Genomic DNA, 19,954 nt, shown 5'->3' with positions numbered 1-19,954 from the left:
AGCCACTGAGCAATCACACGAGGCCCTCTCTGGGTTTTTGTCCCCAAATCAACCCCACTCTCCCTTGGCAACGCCTACCCTTTTACAGTTGTTTTTAGTCACAAGGTCCAGGATCCAAACCTAAAGTGGTGTAAGCAGATAGAGGGGGAGTCGGACCAGTTGTTTCCACTGCAAATCCCATAGATAACTGTAGCCCCAGTGACATGTCTGCATTGCTTAGCTCTGCTCTTTGCTTCATTAGCTGTCTTACTTATAGAGTGGAAATAACATGAGACTACTTCAAATACATCATGGCAAGTGAAATACAAAGTTCTTAGTGGTGGGTTTTGGCATGGCAGTTAACATACCTCTTGTACACTTGCATTCCTTAGCAGAGCGCCTAATTCCCCTCAAGGCTGTACATCATCCCCTCTTCCTGATAATGTGCGCCCTGGAAGGTAGCAGGTGATGGCTCTTGCCTGAGCCACAGTGGAGTTCCGGGTTCCTGCCGGGACCAGTCCTGCTGCTGTTGTCATTTGGGGCATGAACCAAAGATGAAAGATACTTCTCACTCTCTGTGGAAGCAAAATGAAAACAATTCTAAAAGAGTAAATATATTTTAAAAGATCCCGGCCCGGTGGCCTAGTGGCTAAAGTCCCTTGCCTTGCATGTGCCTGGATCCCATATGAGCAATGGTTCTAATCCCGGCAGCTCCACTTCCCATCCAGCTCCCTGCCTGTGGCCTGGGAAAGCAGTGGAGGACGGCCCAAAGCCTTGGGACCCTGCACCTGCGTGGGAGACCTGGAGGAAGTTCCTTGCTCCTGGCTTCGGATTGGCTCAGCTCTGGCCGTTGCGGTCACTTGGGGAGTGAACCATCAGACAGAAGATCTTCCTCTCTGTCTCTCCTCCTATCTACTTTGCAATAAAAATAAATAAATGTCTAAATACATATATGTATTTAAAAAACAATGTTTTGGTGTAAAATTTGAAACTGAGGCATTCAAGGGATCTTCAAGATTTCATAGAAATGCATATTATGAGAAAACTATGAATGAATTACAAAAACTTTTTACAGCAAAATTAACATCTTTGGGTCCAGCGGTGTGGCCTAGTGGCTAAAGTCCTCACCTTGAACACGCCTGGGATCCCATATGGGCACCAGTTCTAATCCCGGCAGCTCCACTTCCCATCCAGCTCCCTGCTTGTGGCCTGGGAAAGCAGTGGAGGACAGCCCAAAGCCTTGGGATCCTGCACCTGCGTGGGAGACCCAGAAGAGGCTCCTGGCTCCTGATCGGCTCAGCTCTGGCCGTTGTGGTTACTTGGGGACGGAAGATCTTTCTCTCTGTCTCTGCTCCTCTCTGACTTTCCAATAAAAATAAATAAATCTTTAAAAAAAAATCAATTGGCACTATGAAAGGTTTCCATCATCCGCAACCAAGGGTCTGGCGCATCTCCTGGAGGAACAGCGTGCGTCAGTGCCACGAATTTTTCCACAACCTTGCTGAACCAAATCCATTTGCTTTTACTGTCTTTTGTCATCCTTTCTTCAGCCTCAGCTTTGTTTCCCATCCTTTTGCCGCCCATTTACGTTTTGTTTCTGCAAGGGCTGCAGACCGTGCCGATGGCAACAACGGGTCCGCAAGCCTAACCTAGGGCTCCGGTCCGTGGCAAAAGCCCTCGGCGTGTCAGCCTTGGTGGCTAATCGTGTGTGTCACTGTCCGTGCAAGTCACAACGTACTCGGGAGTATCTAGGAGAAATGGAATGAGCCCCGCGGTCCACAAGCTGCACCAAACCACGCCACTCCAGCCGCGACCCGAGAAGCACCTCCCTACCGCCCGCGGCACCGCTCGCTCCCACAACGTCATTTCCGGTCCGACCCCGCACGGCCGCGGCCGGTGCGCAGAGAGAAGGAGGAGTCTTGGCGCGAGGGGCGGGGTTTCGGCGAGTGGGGCGTCACCCCGGCGGACCGAGCTAGCGTTTGTCTGCCGGCCTTGGCAGCCTCTGGTCCCACCCCTGGTGGCCGGCGGCAGGTGAGAGCCTGTGTCCGGCAAGGGATCGGCTGGAGGCAGCCTCCGTCACTGGCCCCGCGCCGCGATCACCCACTCTCGCGCCGATGCACGGGACCGCCGCAGCGCGCTGAGAGGCCTGGCACTGCTGCGGGACTCCCGACCCCAAGACCACCCTGCCAGGTCGCCAACCTGCCAGCTGCAGGACGGCGACGCTCCCTCCCTTCCCAACTGCACTCAGCTCCACCCGACATCTGGCGGACTCCACCAGTTAACCCCGGACCTCCAGCGGCTTGTACGCAGAAAGCATCAGGCCGAATTCACTCTTCTGCCTTGGAATGCATCTGCTCAAACTCCTGGAGCAGTCACAGCCAAGGGCCTGGGCCAAACCACTGCTGTGATTGAAAGCCACCAACCCTTTTGGAAGGGTTGCTTATGGGTTGGATGGCCCTTGGCCACTCCTGAACTGCTTCACACCAGCCTGCTGGCTGCAGTCCTGGTGCCTGCGTGCTCTCCCTCCACTCTGACTCTGCCCCCACTCTGGTCTTCCCGCCTCCCTTCAGCAGTGAGACACAAGGCTGAACCAGGCCTCCAGGGTAAGTGACCCAAACTCCAAGCCAGCAGAGGCTATACCCTCCTAGGGTAGGGACAAAGTACACTTGCCAGGCAGAGGACTCCTGCTTAGCCTGCCCACTACCCCCTCAGCTCTGCAGTCTCGCCCAGCTCAGATGAGGAAGGGCCAAGGTCAACAGCAAGGCACCTACACCCTAAAAATACTGGGAGTGCCACTGGGAGTGGAAGGCTGTCCTGGGTGGGGCACATGTGATGGTGGGAGGACGCTGTGGACCCGCCCCAGATTCTCAGGTATAACACACAGGCCTAGGAGCACTAGAGCCTCCTACCCCAGCAGCCATGTGGCTGTACCTGACTCACTCATGCCACTCCTTCTAGCAACTTCCCTGAAGATGGAAGATTGCTTCCCATTGGGACGTCCATGTCAACACTGTAGGGAAGGTGGGCTGGGCCAGCACTCTTCCCTGCTGTGTACACATGGCACAAACCCATCCTTGGGGTTCACAATGTTTTGCCAAATGACACTCAAGCACCCAAGTCTGGTCTCCTGGCCCTGGCGCACATCCCCAGCCCCATCAGCACCTTTTGTTCTCACCCGGCAGTCTTGTTTATTGGCTCACTGTGGGGCAGCGACAGCCCTGCTAGAGCCGCAACGGAGCCAGTCAGGATGGGGTCTCTGAGTCCCTGCTATTAGGACATCACTGCAAAGTCATCGCGATGGGCAAACTCAGGGGAGTCAGCAGGCAGCTGCAGCTGCATGGGAACACCTATGTGTAAGTGACCCCTCTACAGGGGCTGTGTGTTGGCACTAGTTATTGCCTACCCATCTACCAACTCAGGGCCAGGGCCCTGCCAAGTCTTCTGTCATGTGGGCTTGCTGTGCTCAGGGCTCTTGGCTCTTTCTGTGTCCCCTCTGTCCTCAGGAGCACGAGCAGCCCATGGAGCCAGAGTGCCGCCCTGAGCCGCCGGAGCCAGGGCATGCTGTCCTGTGGGAAGAGCCATGATGTTAAGGCAAAGCAAAGGCAGGCGGGGTGCTGGCACAGCCCCCCTGAGCCTGTTTAGAACTGCCCTGCTGTTCGTCAGCCTGCCACAGGGCATGAGCGGCAACAGTGTTCGGGGCCACACTTTGCCACTGACAGGGGGCCACTACCTGAGCATTGGGGACGGCTCTGCGATGGAGTTCGAATTCCCTGAGGACAGCGAGGGCATCATTGTGATCTCAAGCCACTACCCATGCCAGACGAATGGGACACGCCTGGGCCCCTCCCTGCGGGTCACATCACTGGACACAGAGGTGCTGACAATCAAGAATGTGAGTGCCGTGAGCTGGGGCGGCGCTGGTAGTTTCGTGGTGAGCATCCGTTCCGGGCTGGCTGGACTGGCCCCGCTCCACATCCAGCTCGTGGACCCGCATGACGCTCCCCCAACACTCATTGAGGAGCGCCGAGACTTCTGCATCAAGGTGTCGCCTGCTGCGGACGGCCTCACTGCCGTGGGCGCGGCCCAAGCCCACTTCTCTGAGAGCCCGATACTCTATCTGCTCCTGCCTCTGATCTTTGTGAACAAGTGCTCATTCGGCTGTAAAGTGGAACTCGAGGTTCTCAAGGGACTCATACATAGCCCCCAGCCCGTGCTGCTGGGCCTCCTGGGCCAGTTTCTGGTCATGCCCTTGTACGCCTTCCTGATGGCCAAAGTCTGCATGCTGCCTAAGGCCCTGGCGCTGGGCCTCATCATCACGTGCTCATCGCCCGGCGGCGGAGGGAGCTACCTCTTCAGCCTCCTCCTTGGAGGGGATGTCACTCTGGCCATCTCCATGACTTTCACCTCGACGGTGGCCGCCACTGCCTTCCTGCCCCTGTCCTCAGCCATCTACAGCCACCTGCTCAGCATCCATGAAACACTCCATGTGCCCATCTCCAAGATCCTGGGCACGCTGATGTTCATCGCCACCCCCACAGCAGCAGGTGTGCTCATCAAGTCCAGGCTGCCTCGCTTCTCGCAGCTGCTGCTGCAGGCCATTAGGCCCTTCAGTGTCGTGCTGCTTCTGGCCGGCCTCTTCCTCGCCTACCACATGGGCGTCTTCATTCTGGCCGGGGTCAGGCTGCCTATCGTGCTGGTGGGCCTCACAGTGCCCCTTGTTGGCCTCCTGGTGGGCTATGGTCTAGCCACGTGTCTGAAGCTGCCAGTGGCCCAGCGGCGGACCGTCGGCATCGAGGTAGGGGTGCAAAACAGCCTGTTGGCCTTAGCCATGTTGCAGCTGTCCCTGCGCCACCTTCAGGCTGACTACGCCTCCCAGGCGCCCTTCATTGTGGCGCTCAGCGGCACCTCCGAGATGTTAGCCCTGCTCATCGGCCGCTCCATCTACAGCAGCCTGTTCGCTGTCTCCTGAGGCTGTTGGGTCACAGCTCTGTTCACCCTCAGCGCCGAGACTCCACCATGCCCACAGTTCTTGCGTACCAAAGGCCTTTAGTTCTCACGCACTATGCAGCTGGAAAACAAAAAATACAGGCTTATTTTTTGTACTGATTTTTTTTATTCTCCAGCTTTCAAAGCGCCAGAGGCCATGCTGAGTTAGGCAAATGGGCACTGCCCACAAAATAGATTTCAATAAAAGAAAGAAACGCACCCGGACCCCTTCCAGTCTCTCCTTTGGGGCCTAGGTAGGTGTAGCTCAGGGTAGAAAGGCCAACTTAGGTGGTCTCTGCAGGACTTCCGGCACCACACCCCGCGTCCCCTCCCTCTCAGGAGTGGGCATCTCCATTCTACAAGGACTGGGGTGGGGGCGGTGAGGCGTGGCCGACCTTCCTGCCTGCTCTGATGAAGTGCCAATGGGGTTTTCGCAGCTACACTAAAAGCAAGGAGACAGAAATACACGAGGCAGGACTGGACCTCGCTGGGAAGCAGAGAATCGGGGCTCGCATTGGCCCGGGCCACCAGCAGCTTGGGAACTGAGGGCACACCAGGCCGTCCGCGGGACGCGCCGCCCTCCTGGCCCATTCTTTTCCTCAAGTCCCTGTTCCCAGGTAGAGCAAACGGGCCCCAAGCCGTAGCTCCTCCCAAAGCCGGAGCAGGATCGGCACGGGTGCCTTTCCATCCACCACCGCCCGCCGCTCGCGGCGGCCAGCGGGGAAGGGTTGCGCGCGGAGGGAGACGCTTCCTCGCGTCCGCTGGGCGGGACCCCACGGCGACTCCTCCTCCTGGGGCCGGCGCCCGAGCGCGCCGGAGGCGGGGCGAGGCGCGCGGGAGGCGGGGCCGGGCCTGGCAGGCGGCGGGCGCGCCCCTCGCCGCTTCCGGCGGTGGCGGGCGGTTCCGGCGCGCGCCCGAGGCGGCGGCGCGCGGCGGGGGGCTGTTGGGGCGCGCGCGGGCCGTAGTGGACGGCGCCGTGGCCGCCATGCAGCTGACGGTGAAGGCGCTCCAGGGCCGCGAGTGCAGCCTGCAGGTAGGTCACCGCCAGGCCCGAACCACTGTGCCGCGCTCGCGCGCTCCCCCGCTCCTGGCGCGGGACCGAGGGCGGGAACGGGACGGGCGGGCCGGCCAGGCCGGGGAGGCCGGGAGAGCTACCCTCCGAGGAGACGCCTTGGCTCGTGGACTCAACCCTTGCCTCCTGACCCTCGGCCTGGCAGGTGCCTGAGGACGAGCAGGTATCCACACTGAAGCAGCTAGTCTCCGAGAGGCTGAACGTCCCCGTGCACCAGCAACGACTGCTGTTCAAGGGCAAGGCCCTTGCAGGTAAGCCAGGGTGAGGAGACGCCCAGGGAGCCCCGCAGGAAGTTGGGGGACGGGCTGCGGTGCTGTGGATCAGCGCCCCACGAGTGCTCCCCTACCAAGTCCCATCTGAGTGCGCCGCGTTCCACTCGGGTTGCTGAGGTGGCATAGCTTCTCAGAGGCACCCCAACGGCTGTGGGTGGGAAACTGCACCAGGCTCTCTTTGGCAGATGGGAAACGACTGTCAGATTACAGCATCGGGCCCAACTCCAAGCTGAACCTAGTGGTCAAGCCCCTGGAGAAGGTGGTACTAGCGGAAGGCACCGCGCGGAGAGCGGCCGATTCGCCACCCCCACCCGTCTGGCAGCTGATCTCCAAAGTCCTGGCACGCCACTTCAGTGCAGCAGATGCCAGCAGGGTCCTGGAGCAACTTCAGAGGGTGAGCAAGGCCGCCCTGGACCTGCACTCCGCTCCCGGCAGTGTCCCTCCCCCGCAGCCCCCTGAGTGCCCCTGGCCTTCTCTCCTCAGGACTATGAGAGATCCCTGAGCCGCTTGACCCTGGACGACATCGAGCGCTTGGCAAGCCGCTTCCTGCACCCTGAAGGGTCTGAGGCTCTGGAGAAGGGGTTGCCCAAATAGCACTTGTGCAGCGTGGGGGAGGAGCCAGAGGCCAGGCCGCAGCTGCATGTTGCATTAAATGTGTTCTCACGTGGCAGTTTGGCTCATAAGAATAACAGTAGCTGGCAGCTACCTGGTTCTTGCTAGCTCGAAGCGCTCGGCCTGGGGTCACTCCCACAGCCTGTGGAAGAGGTGGGGCAGCACAGTAAGGCAGGAGAAGCCAAATCTGAGTGCAGCCAGCTTCTAGAAGTGCCTCATCATAAGAGCGAGACAGGGGCTCCTGCCAGGACGGGCCATGGTGTGTCACATTTGGGAAGGAGTCCTTCCCAGGAGGGCCTCTGCTGCCCAGTGCTGTGACCTGACCCCCGGCGGGTCTGGCAGAACCCCCAGCTGCACTTGACAGAGGTGCTGCTCGATTCCCCCAGCTCCATGGTGTCACTTGGGGAAAACCCCTCTACCATTTGGGGTTCCACAGCCACCGACTGTACCGTGAGGGCCATGCCTCCACACCGAGTCCAGCTCTTCCATCCTTACCCCAGCCTGGGGCAGGGGTGTCCTGTCCCCTGTCCCCTGCCCCAGTGCTTTTCTTCCTGGGTTCAGTAAACAGACTGAAGCCAAAAATGACACAACGGCCAGAGACGGCTTGTCCCAGCCCTGGCTGCTCAGCATCTGCTCAGCACCTTCTCCCCCAATGAGATGCGACAAGTGACTAAGCAGGGCGGTGTCGTGGAGGCATGCCGCAGCATGGAGGACGGATGGCTGCTTCCTGTGCCACAGCTGCATTAAGGCTTTCACTGGGGAGGGCCAGGGCACTGACGGTGGCACTGCTTCCTCCCCGCGGGCTTCCCTGATGTCCTGCAGGGACGTGAGCACTGTGCAGGCGGGCGGGGTCTCCTCTCCTGCGCCTTCCCTGCCTGGAGCCCTGCTGCCTGCGCCGCAGCGGCCTGAGGGTAGAGGCTGTGGAGAGCAGTGCAGCCCGGGGCTCTCAGGGGACCTTTGAGAAGAGTTGTGCTGTGCTGTCTGGGGCGGGAACACTGCTCTCATTTATTCCGAGTTAGGATACTCACTCTGAAGGTGACTGTGCACCTGTCAGCCAAAAAGAACTGTGTTAACTACGCTGCTTTGGGTTTCTAGCCATTGGCCTGACAGCACAGGCAGTTGGTCTGGCCTCCGAGATGGCAGAGCCCAAGAGTGTTGGCAGTGGGCGAGCAGTTCACCATGGCTCGTTTGCTTCTCGCCACGCTGTGTGTACTGCACTGTCCGCCTCATCTTCCCTGGGAATCCTGGTGGGCAGCCAGCCCCGCGCCTTCTCTAGACTGCCGCTTTTGTCTCAGATGTCCCCAAGAAATAAACGCTGTCTTCTCATTGGTCACAAGTGCATGCTGCGTCCAGTCCTTGGGTGGAGGGGCCAGCACGTCATTGGGGCTGCTCCTGGGATGCAGAGATGAAGGGTCCTGCGGGAGAACAGAAGGGCTGTCTTAAATGTAGGCTGCTACTGGGAACACACTACGTCAGAGGGACAATGAGAAGCTAGCAAGTGGTGAATGAGGAAGGGCTACGGGGAGAGAGCTCAGATTGCAGATGCATTTGGAGGCTTATAACGCACCAGGCACTGTGCTGTGTGTTCTCAGACATGTACACTTCCCACAGGAACTCAGCCCCACTGAACAGGCCGAGAGAGACTGCTGGACAGGCGCCTTCCAGCTCGGAGGGCGACAGATTACCTGTTAGGTGCTCAGGAAACTGCCTGTCCTGAAAAGAGAAGATTGGCCATGGCTGCCTGTGGAGGGAGAGGACAAGATTGGGGGCCACTGGGAGCTGCGGAAAGAGCGGAAGCCTGCGTGGGACCAGGTGTAGTTTTGTCACCTTGGAAGGCTAGGTGGGAGGAGCTCAGACAGAAGACTACGTAGGCAGAGGGGATTCTTCAAGGCGGTTGCTGAGGCCTCCCTTGTGTGAGAAGTGATCCAGAGGAGCAAACAGGAAGAGCAGGTGCTATTGGGTGGATACTGCCGCATAGTTCCAAGTCCTTCCTATGTCGTTACCATCTCATCTGCTGGGAAGTGCAAGCATCAGAACTGCAATCCAGGCCTAGTGGAACTCCTGAGTCCTTGTAGTAAGCTGCTGTGCCAGATGGGAAGTTACAGAACCTGTGAGGTTGGAGCAGGTCTTCCCACAAGAGTGTAGTGTGAAGAACTGACAAGGTGACTATCGCGGCTGTTCAACAGCGGTAGGTGAGCTGGAGGCTAAACAGCGTCCCTAGATCGCACACAAACAGGCAGCTTGCACGCAGTCAAGCAGAAGCTCGCTGGCTAAGGGGCAAGGGAAGCTGCGGAACTGTGCTAGGGCCCAGGACCTTCTTGTCCCAAGAAGCTTGTGCTGTGCTCAGGGGTGGGAGTTGTTAAGAGGCAAGCACAAATGCTATTCCTCGAGTTCAGGAGGCCAGGGAGGGCTGGCAGAATGCTGGGATGGGAAGCAAGGGCAGAAGGGGCAGCCAGAAGCAAGTACCTGGAGTAGCTGTGTACAGCTGCAGCCCCAAATGTCCAGAAACTCTGTGAAAGGCTGGTGCCACATCTACCCCTAGAGATGGCACCCTTTGCCAGGTCCTGACACTCCCTAGCTGCCCCCTGGCAACACAACATGATCTCCAGGGAGGGCCCGGATTTGCGGCCTTTAATATGGCAGCAATAGGCAGGGCCCATGGAATAGTGAAACCCATAGCTTGTTGGCAGCTTGCACGCTCAGGGCAGCCTCAGTGCAGTAGGCTGCCCGGGACAGGGGCAGCTGGGACATTGGCGAGCAGGACGCAAGCCAGCCTGTGTCCCTTACTCCCTCCTCCCTGAGCACTTTATGCTGAGTCCTCCCAGTGCACACCCCTTCCCAACAGCATCAAGAGGTACTGCTGGGGCCCAGCACAATGGCCTAGCAGCTAAAGTCCTCGCCTTGAATGTGCCAGGATCCCATATGGGTGTCAGATCTAATCCCGGCAGCCGCACTTCCCATCCAGCTCCCTGCCTGTGGCCTGGGAAAGCAGTGGAGGACGGCCCAAAGCCTTGGGACCCTGCACTCACGTGGGAGATCCGGAAGAGGCTCCTGGCTTCGGACCGGCTCAGCTGCAGCCGTTGCGCTCACGCGGGGAGTGAATCACCAGGTAGAAGAGCTTCCCCTCTCTCCTCTCTGTATATCTGACTTCATGATAAAAATAAAAAATAAATCTTAAAAAAAATAAATAAATCTTAAAAAAAGAGGTACTGTTGCCAGATTGGCCCACTGCTGGGGAGGCAAGGTGATGGCCACCAGACAAGCTTCTCTTAGAAAACTGCATTTTTCCCTTCCTGGTTCACAAGTAAGGTAGATAATGCTTTGAGTCCATGAATGCTCTGCTCCCTGTCAGCTTTTATAACGAAGATCCTTGCCTAAACCAGCTATTAACCTGGTAACTTACTGTGTTGGTAATTGCAAAATGATTTTTCTGGGCTTATTTTCTCTACTTGTGAGTTGCCACTTCACAAAAAAAGAGCATGCCTTTTCATTTGCTCTTTTCTTTGCATTATTATTATTATTATAAAGTCAGATATACAGAGAATGAGAGACAGAAAGATTTTCCATCCACTAGTTCACTCCCCAAGTGACTGCAACAGCCAGAGCTGTGCCGATCCTCGAAGCCAGGAGTCAGGAGCCTCTTCCAGGTCTCCCACGTGGGTGCAGACTCCCAAGGCTTTGGGCCGTCATCCACTGCTTTCCCAGGCCACAAGCAGGGAGCTGGGTGGGAAGTGGAGCTGCCGGGACTCAAACTGGCACCCATATGGGATCTCGGCTGAGACTTAAACCTGTGTCCATATGGGATCCCAGTGCGTACAAGGCAAGGATTTAGTCACTAGACTGTCTTGCTGGACCCTCTTCTAGTATCTTTATAGATGGTCACGTGGTTCTAATGTATGTTCTTTCAGTTTGGCTCTTGTGTTGCTTTGACATGCCCTGCCTATCCTACTGTTTGTCTTGTTTTTTCCTAAAGACAGATCTTCCACGTGCTGGTTCTTTCCTCAAATGCTCCCAATAGCAAGACCTGGACCAGGCAAAATCAGAAGGCAGGAACTCAGTCTGAGCCTCCTTGATGGGTGCCAGAGACTTAAGTCCTTGAGCCATCACGGGCTGCCTCCCAGGAAGTGCATTAGCAGGAAGCTGCATCAGAACCCGAGAAGCTGAGTGAAACAAGAGACTGACGTGGCAATCTGGTGCCCCAAATGGTGTCTTGACTGCCATGCCAAACACCTGCTGCATCTTTCTGTTTCTCCATCAAAGCCTTACTTGTTGGCACTACAAGATACCCTACATGGAGCTCATGTTTTTCCCTATTGCAGCCTAAGAATCAGCTATTTCTCCAGAAAACCTAGCTTGTCTTCCTAGGAAATGGCATTTACAAAGCAAGATATGCACATAGCATATGTTGGATACTACTGGCATGTATTAGCTTTTCAGGACTATAATTGCCAAATACCTGAACAGACCAACTTTATCAAGAAAACAGATTTATGGGCCCAGCATGAGAGCGTAGCAGCTAAAATACACGCCTTACACACACCAGGATCCCATATGGCCCCGGTTCTAATCCCAGCAGCCCCGCTTGCCAACCAGCTCCCTGCTTGTGCCCTGGGAGAGCAGTGGAGGACGGCCCAAAGCCTTGGGACCCTGCACCCGCATGGGAGACCCAGAACAGGCTCTGGGCTCCTGGCTTTGGATCAGCCCAGCTGGCCATTGCAGCCACTTGGGGAGTGAACCAGCAGATGGAAGATCTTCCTCTCTGTCTATGCTTCTCTCTGTAAATCTGACTTTCCAATAAAAAAATAAATAAATCTTTAAAAAAGATTATGCTAGCTTCCAGTTCTAAAGATGTGAGGTCAAGACTGCTAATCCAGAGATGAGCATCCTGCTGGCAGAGTCTACATGGCTACAAACAGGGAGTGTTTGTGTCTGTAGGAAGACAGCATGGATTAGATCATTGGGATTCCACCCCAGAAGTTAATCTGATCCAATACATTGTAAACTGAATGAAGTTTCTGCCCTGTCAGTACTATTGATTAAGACTGGGGGCCTGACAAGCAAAATTAGAAACCAGGATGGAGCACAGGTCATGCCAAACTAGGCTCTTGCACTTGCTGGTCTGCAAGAGCCAAGGACGCTAAGCCACAGTGTCTAAGGCAGGGGTCGGGATGGGTGAGGGGCTGTGCCAAGCTAAGTCAGAGCAAACACTGGCATGCGTGCAATTTATGGCTTGGAACAGGCCCGGTTGGGGAGCTAAGGAGATGCCCCAGCTGGGTTGAGGTTCCCACCAAGGGGCACGTGGCTGGAATGGGGCTGCGTTCTGATCAGGATACGGTTGTAGTCTCCCTTGGCACAAGTGTGGACTGGGAAGAGACGCACAAGGCCGGGCCAGACTCCAACACCATCTCATGCTCTGGAAGACCAGGGTAGATGTGGGACAGACTAGGCTAGGTCTCAGCCCCCAGTGAGCCACATGTGAGCTGTATGGAGGTATGGACGAGCCATGGCTGGGTTGAAACATCCAACAGCAAGAACCAGATTGGGTTGAAGGCCAGTCAGGAGAGGCCACTGTTCCTGCTAGGACAGGAAGTGAACTGAGTAGGGCTGGCTCACGGACCCACTGGTATGCCCGAAATCTGGCACTGGGAGAGGTTCTGATGGAGGAGCCTGGGCAACTCCTCTGGCAGGACACAGACCTGGCAGGTGAATGCAAAAAGCATGATAGGAAACAGCCCAGAACAGGCCATGGGAAGTTTCCCACTGGCATACATTTGGCATGGGCTGGGGGCAGACCAGGCTGAATCAGTTCACATCATCCACTGGTAAATCCAAGCACCGGAACAGAGTGTGGGTCGAGCCAGGTTCGGTCACGACAAAAACCAGTGCACAATACGGAATGCCAAGGTGAGGTTGCCTGTACCAGATGTGACCACAGTGCCCAACAGCACACGTGAGAACCAGGAAGGGAGGGGGCAGAGCCAGCAGGGGGAATAAGGGGTGGAGGTTCCCTTGCTGGACTGCTACACCCCTGGAGAGCATGAGCTGGGATGGAGGCAGACCAGACCAGGCAGGGCTACAACACCAGTGGGCCTCATGTGGACTAAATCAGGGAAAAGCCAGGCTGGGCTGATTATTCCTACTGGTGCAAGCAAAATTAGAGTGGGTGAGGGTTGTTTGGGCTTAGTCGTAGCATCAGCTGGCAGAAGCTGGCACTGGGGGCTAATTCTGTCAAACCACAGAACTACCTGGAGAGTGCATAATCTGGGAGTGGGAGTGGCCTAGAAGGGAAATAGTGGCTCCTCCCTCTTGGGTTCCCACTCCCACGGGGGCATGAAAACCAGGACAGAGGCTGGGGTGGCTAGACAGAGAGGCACTCAACAACATGCGTGAGGGCTGGATAGTGGAGCTGGTTAGATGGAACAAAGCTTTAATACCCATTGGCATGTACGAGAGCCAAATGGGATGTGAGACAGACTGTACTAGTCTGTTGCACATACTGGCAAACCAGGGCAGGGGGCAGGCCTGGTGGGGGTTATTGTGGGTCGCTCTGACTAGGCTGCAGCTCCCACTGGTTTATGTGAGGGCTGAGTGTGTGCTGGGCAGAACCAGGCTGGACTGCAACACCCATTGGTTCCAGTGGAAGACAGGGATGGAAGTAGAGCCGGCCCAGCAAGTGCAACCACCAGCTGAATGGGGCGATGGACTGTGCTGGGCCCTGTACTTGCTAGTACATACAAGAATCTGGCCTGGGAACACCTCAGATGAAGTTTCTTTGGGGATCCCCCAGTCGAACTGCCAGACTCAGAACCCTAACCATGAGGAGACAGAGGACAGAACAAGTCAATCAACCACCTCAGCTATCTGTTGGCAGTGAAAACCTGGGCAAACGGAGACTCTATGATGGACTATGTCAATCAGTGGATTCTTCAGCGATCTCATCGTGCTTGGAGTGGCGAGACTGGCAGCAATTCATAACTGTTGAACTCTCAAAACCACTTGAGCAAGCAAGACCGTCGGAGCACGCCCCACATCAGGGACCTGGAATGGGCGGGAGACTGGGTGGGGCTTCTCCCTTTACCCCCGCTTTACCCCAGATACAGGAAAAAATGTGGAAATAATAGTCTTACCCACTGTCCTGTAGCCCTTGAACCTTTTTACCCTAATTAACTATGTAAATATTGTGAAAAATATAATTTAAAATGGGAAAAGTTAAAATAAAACAACAAAACAAAATAAAACAAATGCTCTGCCAAAAAAAAAAAAAAAAAAAAAAAAAGAAAGAAAAGAAAAAAAGCCCGGGGACCCAGTGCAGTGGCTCAGTGAATGCTCGTCTTGCACGCATCAGAGCCAATTCTTCAAGCAGAGTGGAAGAAAGTAATAGACTGTGGGCCCAGCTCAATGGCTCAATTAGCCACACCTCCCCCTTCAAGCTCTAGGATCCCATAGGGGTGCCAGTTCGTGTCCCAGCAGCCCCGCTTCCCATCCAGCTCCCTGCTTGTGGCCTGGGAAAACAGTCCAGGATGGTCCAAAGCCTTGGGACCCTGCACCCATGTGGGAGACCTGGGAAAAGCTCCTGGCTTCAGCTCAGCTCAGCTGTAGCCATTGTGGCTACTTGTGGAGTGAAGCAACGGATGGGAGATCTTTATCTCCCTCTCTCTGTAAATATGCCTTTCCAATAAAAATAAATTCTAAAAATACTAGGGTTTGAAGTCCCATATGAGTTCAGGAGTTTCAGTCAAGCAACAGTACAAGGTGTCATTGTTTAGGATCTTTCCTTGCCTCTTGGAAAAGTGTGTATGCATGTATTTGAATGATAGGGTGACAGAGAGAAACAGAGAGATCTGCTGGTTCATTCTTCAAATGGCCATAACTGGTCTGGAACAGGCTGAAGTTAGAAGCTGGGAATTCCATGTGGGTCTGCCACACGACATAGACCCTCTGCTGCCACTTTTCATTAGCAGAGCTGGCTCAGAGGCGCTGCAGTTCTGGAAGCAGTGTTCACGTGGAACGCCGGCGTGGGCCTGCAGCTTTTAGGGTTCTTTTGATGACGAGAGCTAGGAACTATTTTAAGAAATCACAAGTTCATACTGAAACACCCAATTGAATTCTAACATCACAATGAGACAACATGAATCCACTTGCTCCTGTAGCATACTGAGTCCGTCTGCAAATAAGCATCATCGACAACAAACATGCTAAGAGCAAAGCCAGTCCTCGCTGTCCTCTGCCCTCAGAGGGGATGGACACAGCTGTGCTTACAAGACAAGGCACTACTTGTTGGCAGTTACAGCACTTGGGTTTTGGTTTTTGTTTTTCCATTGATTTAAATTTCTTAAAGATTTTTTTTTTATTGGAAAGTCGAATTTACAGAGAATGGGAGACAGAGAAAGGTCTTCCATCCACTGCTTCACTCCCCAAGTAGTCACAACGGCCAGAGCTGAGCTGATCCGAAGCCAGGAGCCAGGAGCCTCATCTGGGTCTCCCAAGCGGGTGCAGGGTCCCAAGGCTTTGGGTCATCCTCCACTGCTTTGCCAGGCCACAAGCAGGGAGCTGGAAGGAAAGTGGGACAGCTGAAATATAAACTAGGGCCCATATGGAATCTCAGCCCCTGCAAAGTGAGGACTTTCACCAGTAGGCTACTGCACCAGATCCTAAATTTGTTATTTACACAGTAAAATATCGATATGGTTTAAAAGGCGAAAGTACAGAAAAAGCTATATTCTAAGGAATTCTGGCAGAGGCTAGCACAGTAATAAGTTAATGCTTGAAACACCAGCATCCCACATGGTTAGTGATTTGCTGGAAAATCAAAAAAGACAAGTCCTTGGGCCCCTGCATCCACATGGGAGACCCGGAAGAAGCTCCTGGCTCCTGGCTTCAGCCTGGCCTAGTTCTGCAGCTGTGGCCATTGGGGAGTGAAGCAGCAGATGGAAGACATCTCTCTGCCTCTCCTTCTAACTTTGCCTTTCAAATAAATAAGTCTAAAAAAATTTAATAGATCCATAGTTATCGCAAGCCCTTGTAGTTGACTATTTTAATTAGTTTCTGATTTATCCTTCTCCCAGTTCGTAAAATATTCATTTACTGGTTTTTTTTTTTTACGATTTATTTTATTTTTACTGGCAACTCAGATACACAGAGAGGAGGAGAGACAGAGAGGAAGATCTTCCATCTATTGATTCAGTCCCCAAGCGGCTGCAATGGCCGGAGCTGCGCTGATCTGAAGCCAGGAGTCAGGAGCCTTTTCCAGGTCTCCCATGCAGGTGCAGGGTCCCAAGGCTTTGGGCCGTCCTCCACTGCTTTCCCAGGCCACAAGCAGGGAGCTGGATGGGAAGCGGGGCTGCTGGGATTAGAACCGGCACCCATATGGCATCCTAGCACATTCAAGGTGACAACTTTAGCTGCTAGGCCACTGCAGTGGGCCCAGTATTTATTTATTGTATCTGAAAGGCATAGCCACAGAGAGAGAGGGAGAACCAGAGATCCTTCACCCGATGGCTTACTCCGCAAATGGCTGTACTGGCTGAAATGGGGCTTAAGCCAGGACCTTCCTCCAGGTCTCTCAGTGGATGCAGCATCCCAAGCACTGGGACCGTCCTCCCAAGCTCTCCCAGGCCATAAGCAGGGAGCTAAGACTTTAAGACTTGAACTGGTGCCCATATGGGATGCCAGCACCACGGGTGGTAGCTTCACCTTCTGTGCCACAGGACCAGCCTATGTTTGTTTTGTTTTGTTTACCTTAATAAGCATGTGTAACTGTGAGTGTGACTAGAGTTGTACATGGCGGGGGGTGGGTCACTGAGCACAGATGTCCTTTGCACTTTTGTCACATGACAATATGTTCTGGAAATTTTTATTTGTCATTAGAAATTTTTTTCTTGCTAGTTGCTTTTTTCACAAGCAGGCTGAGGCCTGGCTTGCTACAGTACTGATGTGATTGCTGCATACAGGTACTGCAAGGCAGACTTACAGAGAGAAGGAAAGATAGAGGTTTTCCATGCGCTGGTTCATTCCCCAAGTGCTGCAATGGCTGGAGCGGAGCCAATCTGAAGCCAGGAGCTTCTTCTGGGTCTCCCACACGGGTGCAGGGTCCCAAGGCCAAGTGGGTGCCTGGTCTTAGGGTATAGGGTTGTCCACTGCTTTCCCAGACCACAAACAGGCAACTGGATGTGAAGTGGAGCAGCTGAGACACGAACTGGCACCTACATGGGATCCCAGTCCAGTTATTCAAACTGGTCAAAGTCAGATGTAGCAGGAAGAGCTAAGAGCTAAGCTGAGCTCAGAGTTTAGTCTGCGTTCGTACTGGGCCTTATAATTGGTTCCAGTCCTTCCCTGGACAAAGGTTTTGCTGGGTATTGAACAGGTGAAATTCCTCACAAGGTTTAATTGCTCAGTGTTATCAGACTGAGTAGCCAGGCACACAAGATTCTCCTGGGGTGCTTTCCTTGGGAGGAAGGCCAGGACTACCCAGAAAATGATTGGGGTATGGACAGGACCTTACAGTATCAACTGTGCACTTGCCAGATGCTTGCATTCCTTTCTGTCTGTGGAAGCTTTTCTTGCCTTAGGCCCCTCACACACACAGGTGCGTTTCTCTCTTCCTACCTAATACTCTCACACACATTTATTAAGATCTACCTTGCAGGGCTGGCACAATGGCTCAACTGGCTAATCCTCCTCCCGCAAGCACCAATATCCCATATGGATGCTAGTTTATGTCTGGCTGCCCCACTTCCCATCCAGCTCCCTGTTTGTGTTCTGGGAAAGCAGTCAGGATGACCCAAAGCTGTGGGACCTGCACCCGCATGGGAGATGCAGAAGAAGCTCCTGGCTTTGGATTGGCTCAGCTCCAGCTATTACAGCCACATTGGGAGCGAATCAGCGACTAGACAGATTTTCTTGTCTCCTTCTTTCTGTAAATCTGCCTTCAAATGAAAATAAATAGTTTTTAATCTACCTTGCTACATCATAGAATGAACTATGATACAATGGAACCATTTGGCAAAGTTTAGTGATGGAAAAAATAGAGTGGAGCTGTAGGTGCCGGCGTTGCAGTGCACTGGGTTAACCCGTAATGGTACTGGTTGCAGTCCCTGCTGCTCCACTTCCCATCCATCTCCCTGATTATGAATCTGAGAAAGCAATGGATGATGATACAAGGCCTTGTGCACCTGCATGTAGATGGGAGATCCAGCTGCAACTGCAGCCCAGCTCCAGCCATTAGGGCCATTTGGGAGTGAGCCAATGGGTGGAGGAATATCTGCTTGTGTGTCTCTCCTTCTGTCTCTGTAACTCTGCCTTTCAAATAAAAAATAAACATTTATATTAAAGATTGATAGTTTTATTTGAAAGACAGAGTCATAACAGAAAGAAAGAGAGATCTTCCAACCACTGGTTGAGTTCAGATATGGCTGCAAGGTCTAGGCCAGGTCAGACCAGACCCGGGAGCTTTCTCTGGATTTCCCAGATGCGTGCAGGGGCCCGGGAATTTGTGCATTTTTGATGCTTTCCTAAGCCATTAGCAGGACGCTGAATCAGAAGTGGAACAACTGGAATTGGAATGGGCACCCAAATAGGATGCCAGTACTATAGGCCAAAGTTTTGCCTACTATGCTCTTGCACTGGCCCCCAACGCAAAACAAAACAAAACAAATAAAGAGTAGAGCTGGGGCCAGCATTGTGGTGCACTGCATAGAGCCAGAACCTGCAATGCCAGTATCCTCTGTGGGCTTTGGTTCAAGGCCCTGCTGCTCTGCTTCCCATCTGGCTCCCTTTTAATGCACCTTAGAAAGCAGCAGAGGATGGCTCAAGTCCTTCGGTCCCAGCACTCATATGGGAGACCCAGAAGCTTTGTCATAGGTGTTGTAGCTCTCTGAGCAGTGAACCAACAGATGGAAGAGTCTGTGTGTGTGTCTCTCTCTGTGTAACTCTTTCAAATAAATAAATCAGTCTTTTACAGAGAGAACAACCAATGTGCTTTACCAACATTTTTGGGGTAGATAAACGCGATTTCCAAACTTTTCTAGTAGAGGTGAAAAATAGTATTGGCATTGGTTCAAAGTATTGACATCTATATCATAAATGTATGGATTAATCACAAATTTGTAAACAAAGACCAGAAAGATCTCATAAATTTGCTGCATAGCAAGAGACACCTGCTTAGTATGCCTAAAACAATGGCAAAAGAGACCAGTGAGAAAAAGAATGAGTGATTCTCCTAAGCTACTACTGTGCAAACTGCTACCAGTTTGGACATGAAGATCCACATGATTGTCAAATAGCTAGAAAATGATACTGTCAAAGTAAGACATGTTATGTCAACAACATTGCTAAAAATGCAGTGTTACACTTTTAAGTGTTTTTGCTCCTTTCCACCAACATTAATTGTTGATGGATTGTGGAAATCACTTCTTTAGGGCCAGCATTGTGTGGCATACAAATCTTGGCATTCAATGAATCAGGAACTTTTTAAAGATTTACTTATTTTGATTGGAAAGTCAGATTTACAGAGAGGAGAGACAGGGAGAAAGATCTTCCATCTACTAGTTCACTCATTCACTCCCGAAGTGGCCACAAAGGCTGGAACTGCACTGATCCCCGAAGCCAGGAGCCAGGAGCCTCTTCCAGGTCTCCCACACGGCTGCAGGGTCCCAAGGCTTTGGGCCGTCCTCGACTGCTTTCCCAGGTCACAGGCAGGGAGCTGGATGGGAAGTGGAGCTGCTGGAATTAGAACTGGTGCCTATATGGGATCCTGTCACATGCAAAGCAAGAACTTTAGCCAATCGGCTACCGTGCCAGGCCCTAAATTAAAAACTTTTAAGCATAATTTTTGAACAATTGAAGGGAAAACACAGAAAAGGCAGTAAAACCAGCCACTCCATTATCCCCTGGTGGCTGAGATTAGATCTAATGGATTGGTTTGCACCCGGCCCTAGCACTCTACCTCCCTTTGCAAAGGGACCCATGGACACCAGAGGAGTCTGCCACATCCCAAGGCCTCTGTCCAGGTTGTCCTGGGAGGAGCACTCACAAG

The 19,954-nt window shown here is 53.5% G+C and overlaps 2 protein-coding genes across 2 annotated transcripts; both read left to right on the top strand.

The window, feature by feature from the left end:
* The first annotated feature begins 3,522 nt into the window (after positions 1–3,522).
* SLC10A3 (solute carrier family 10 member 3) lies at positions 3,523–5,130 on the top strand. Its single transcript, XM_040974711.1, has 2 exons — positions 3,523–3,871; positions 3,959–5,130. Exons 1-2 carry the CDS (start codon positions 3,560–3,562, stop codon positions 4,946–4,948), a joined length of 1,302 nt encoding a protein of 433 aa, XP_040830645.1. The 5' UTR covers positions 3,523–3,559; the 3' UTR covers positions 4,949–5,130.
* Positions 5,131–5,899: 769 nt separating this feature from the next.
* On the top strand, positions 5,900–7,715 carry UBL4A (ubiquitin like 4A). The gene is made up of 4 exons (XM_040974710.1): positions 5,900–5,998; positions 6,183–6,288; positions 6,495–6,703; positions 6,793–7,715. The coding sequence occupies exons 1-4, from the start codon at positions 5,951–5,953 to the stop codon at positions 6,901–6,903; spliced, it is 474 nt and encodes a 157-aa protein (XP_040830644.1). The 5' UTR covers positions 5,900–5,950; the 3' UTR covers positions 6,904–7,715.
* The last annotated feature ends 12,239 nt before the right edge of the window (positions 7,716–19,954 follow it).

The sequence above is a fragment of the Ochotona curzoniae genome, unplaced genomic scaffold (assembly GCF_017591425.1).
Source record: "Ochotona curzoniae isolate NIBS_2020 unplaced genomic scaffold, NIBS_Ocur_1.0 contig_2469, whole genome shotgun sequence".
Taxonomy (NCBI): domain Eukaryota; kingdom Metazoa; phylum Chordata; class Mammalia; order Lagomorpha; family Ochotonidae; genus Ochotona; species Ochotona curzoniae.
Note: the sequence above shows the minus strand (reverse complement) of the source record. Positions and strands in the feature narration are given on the sequence as shown.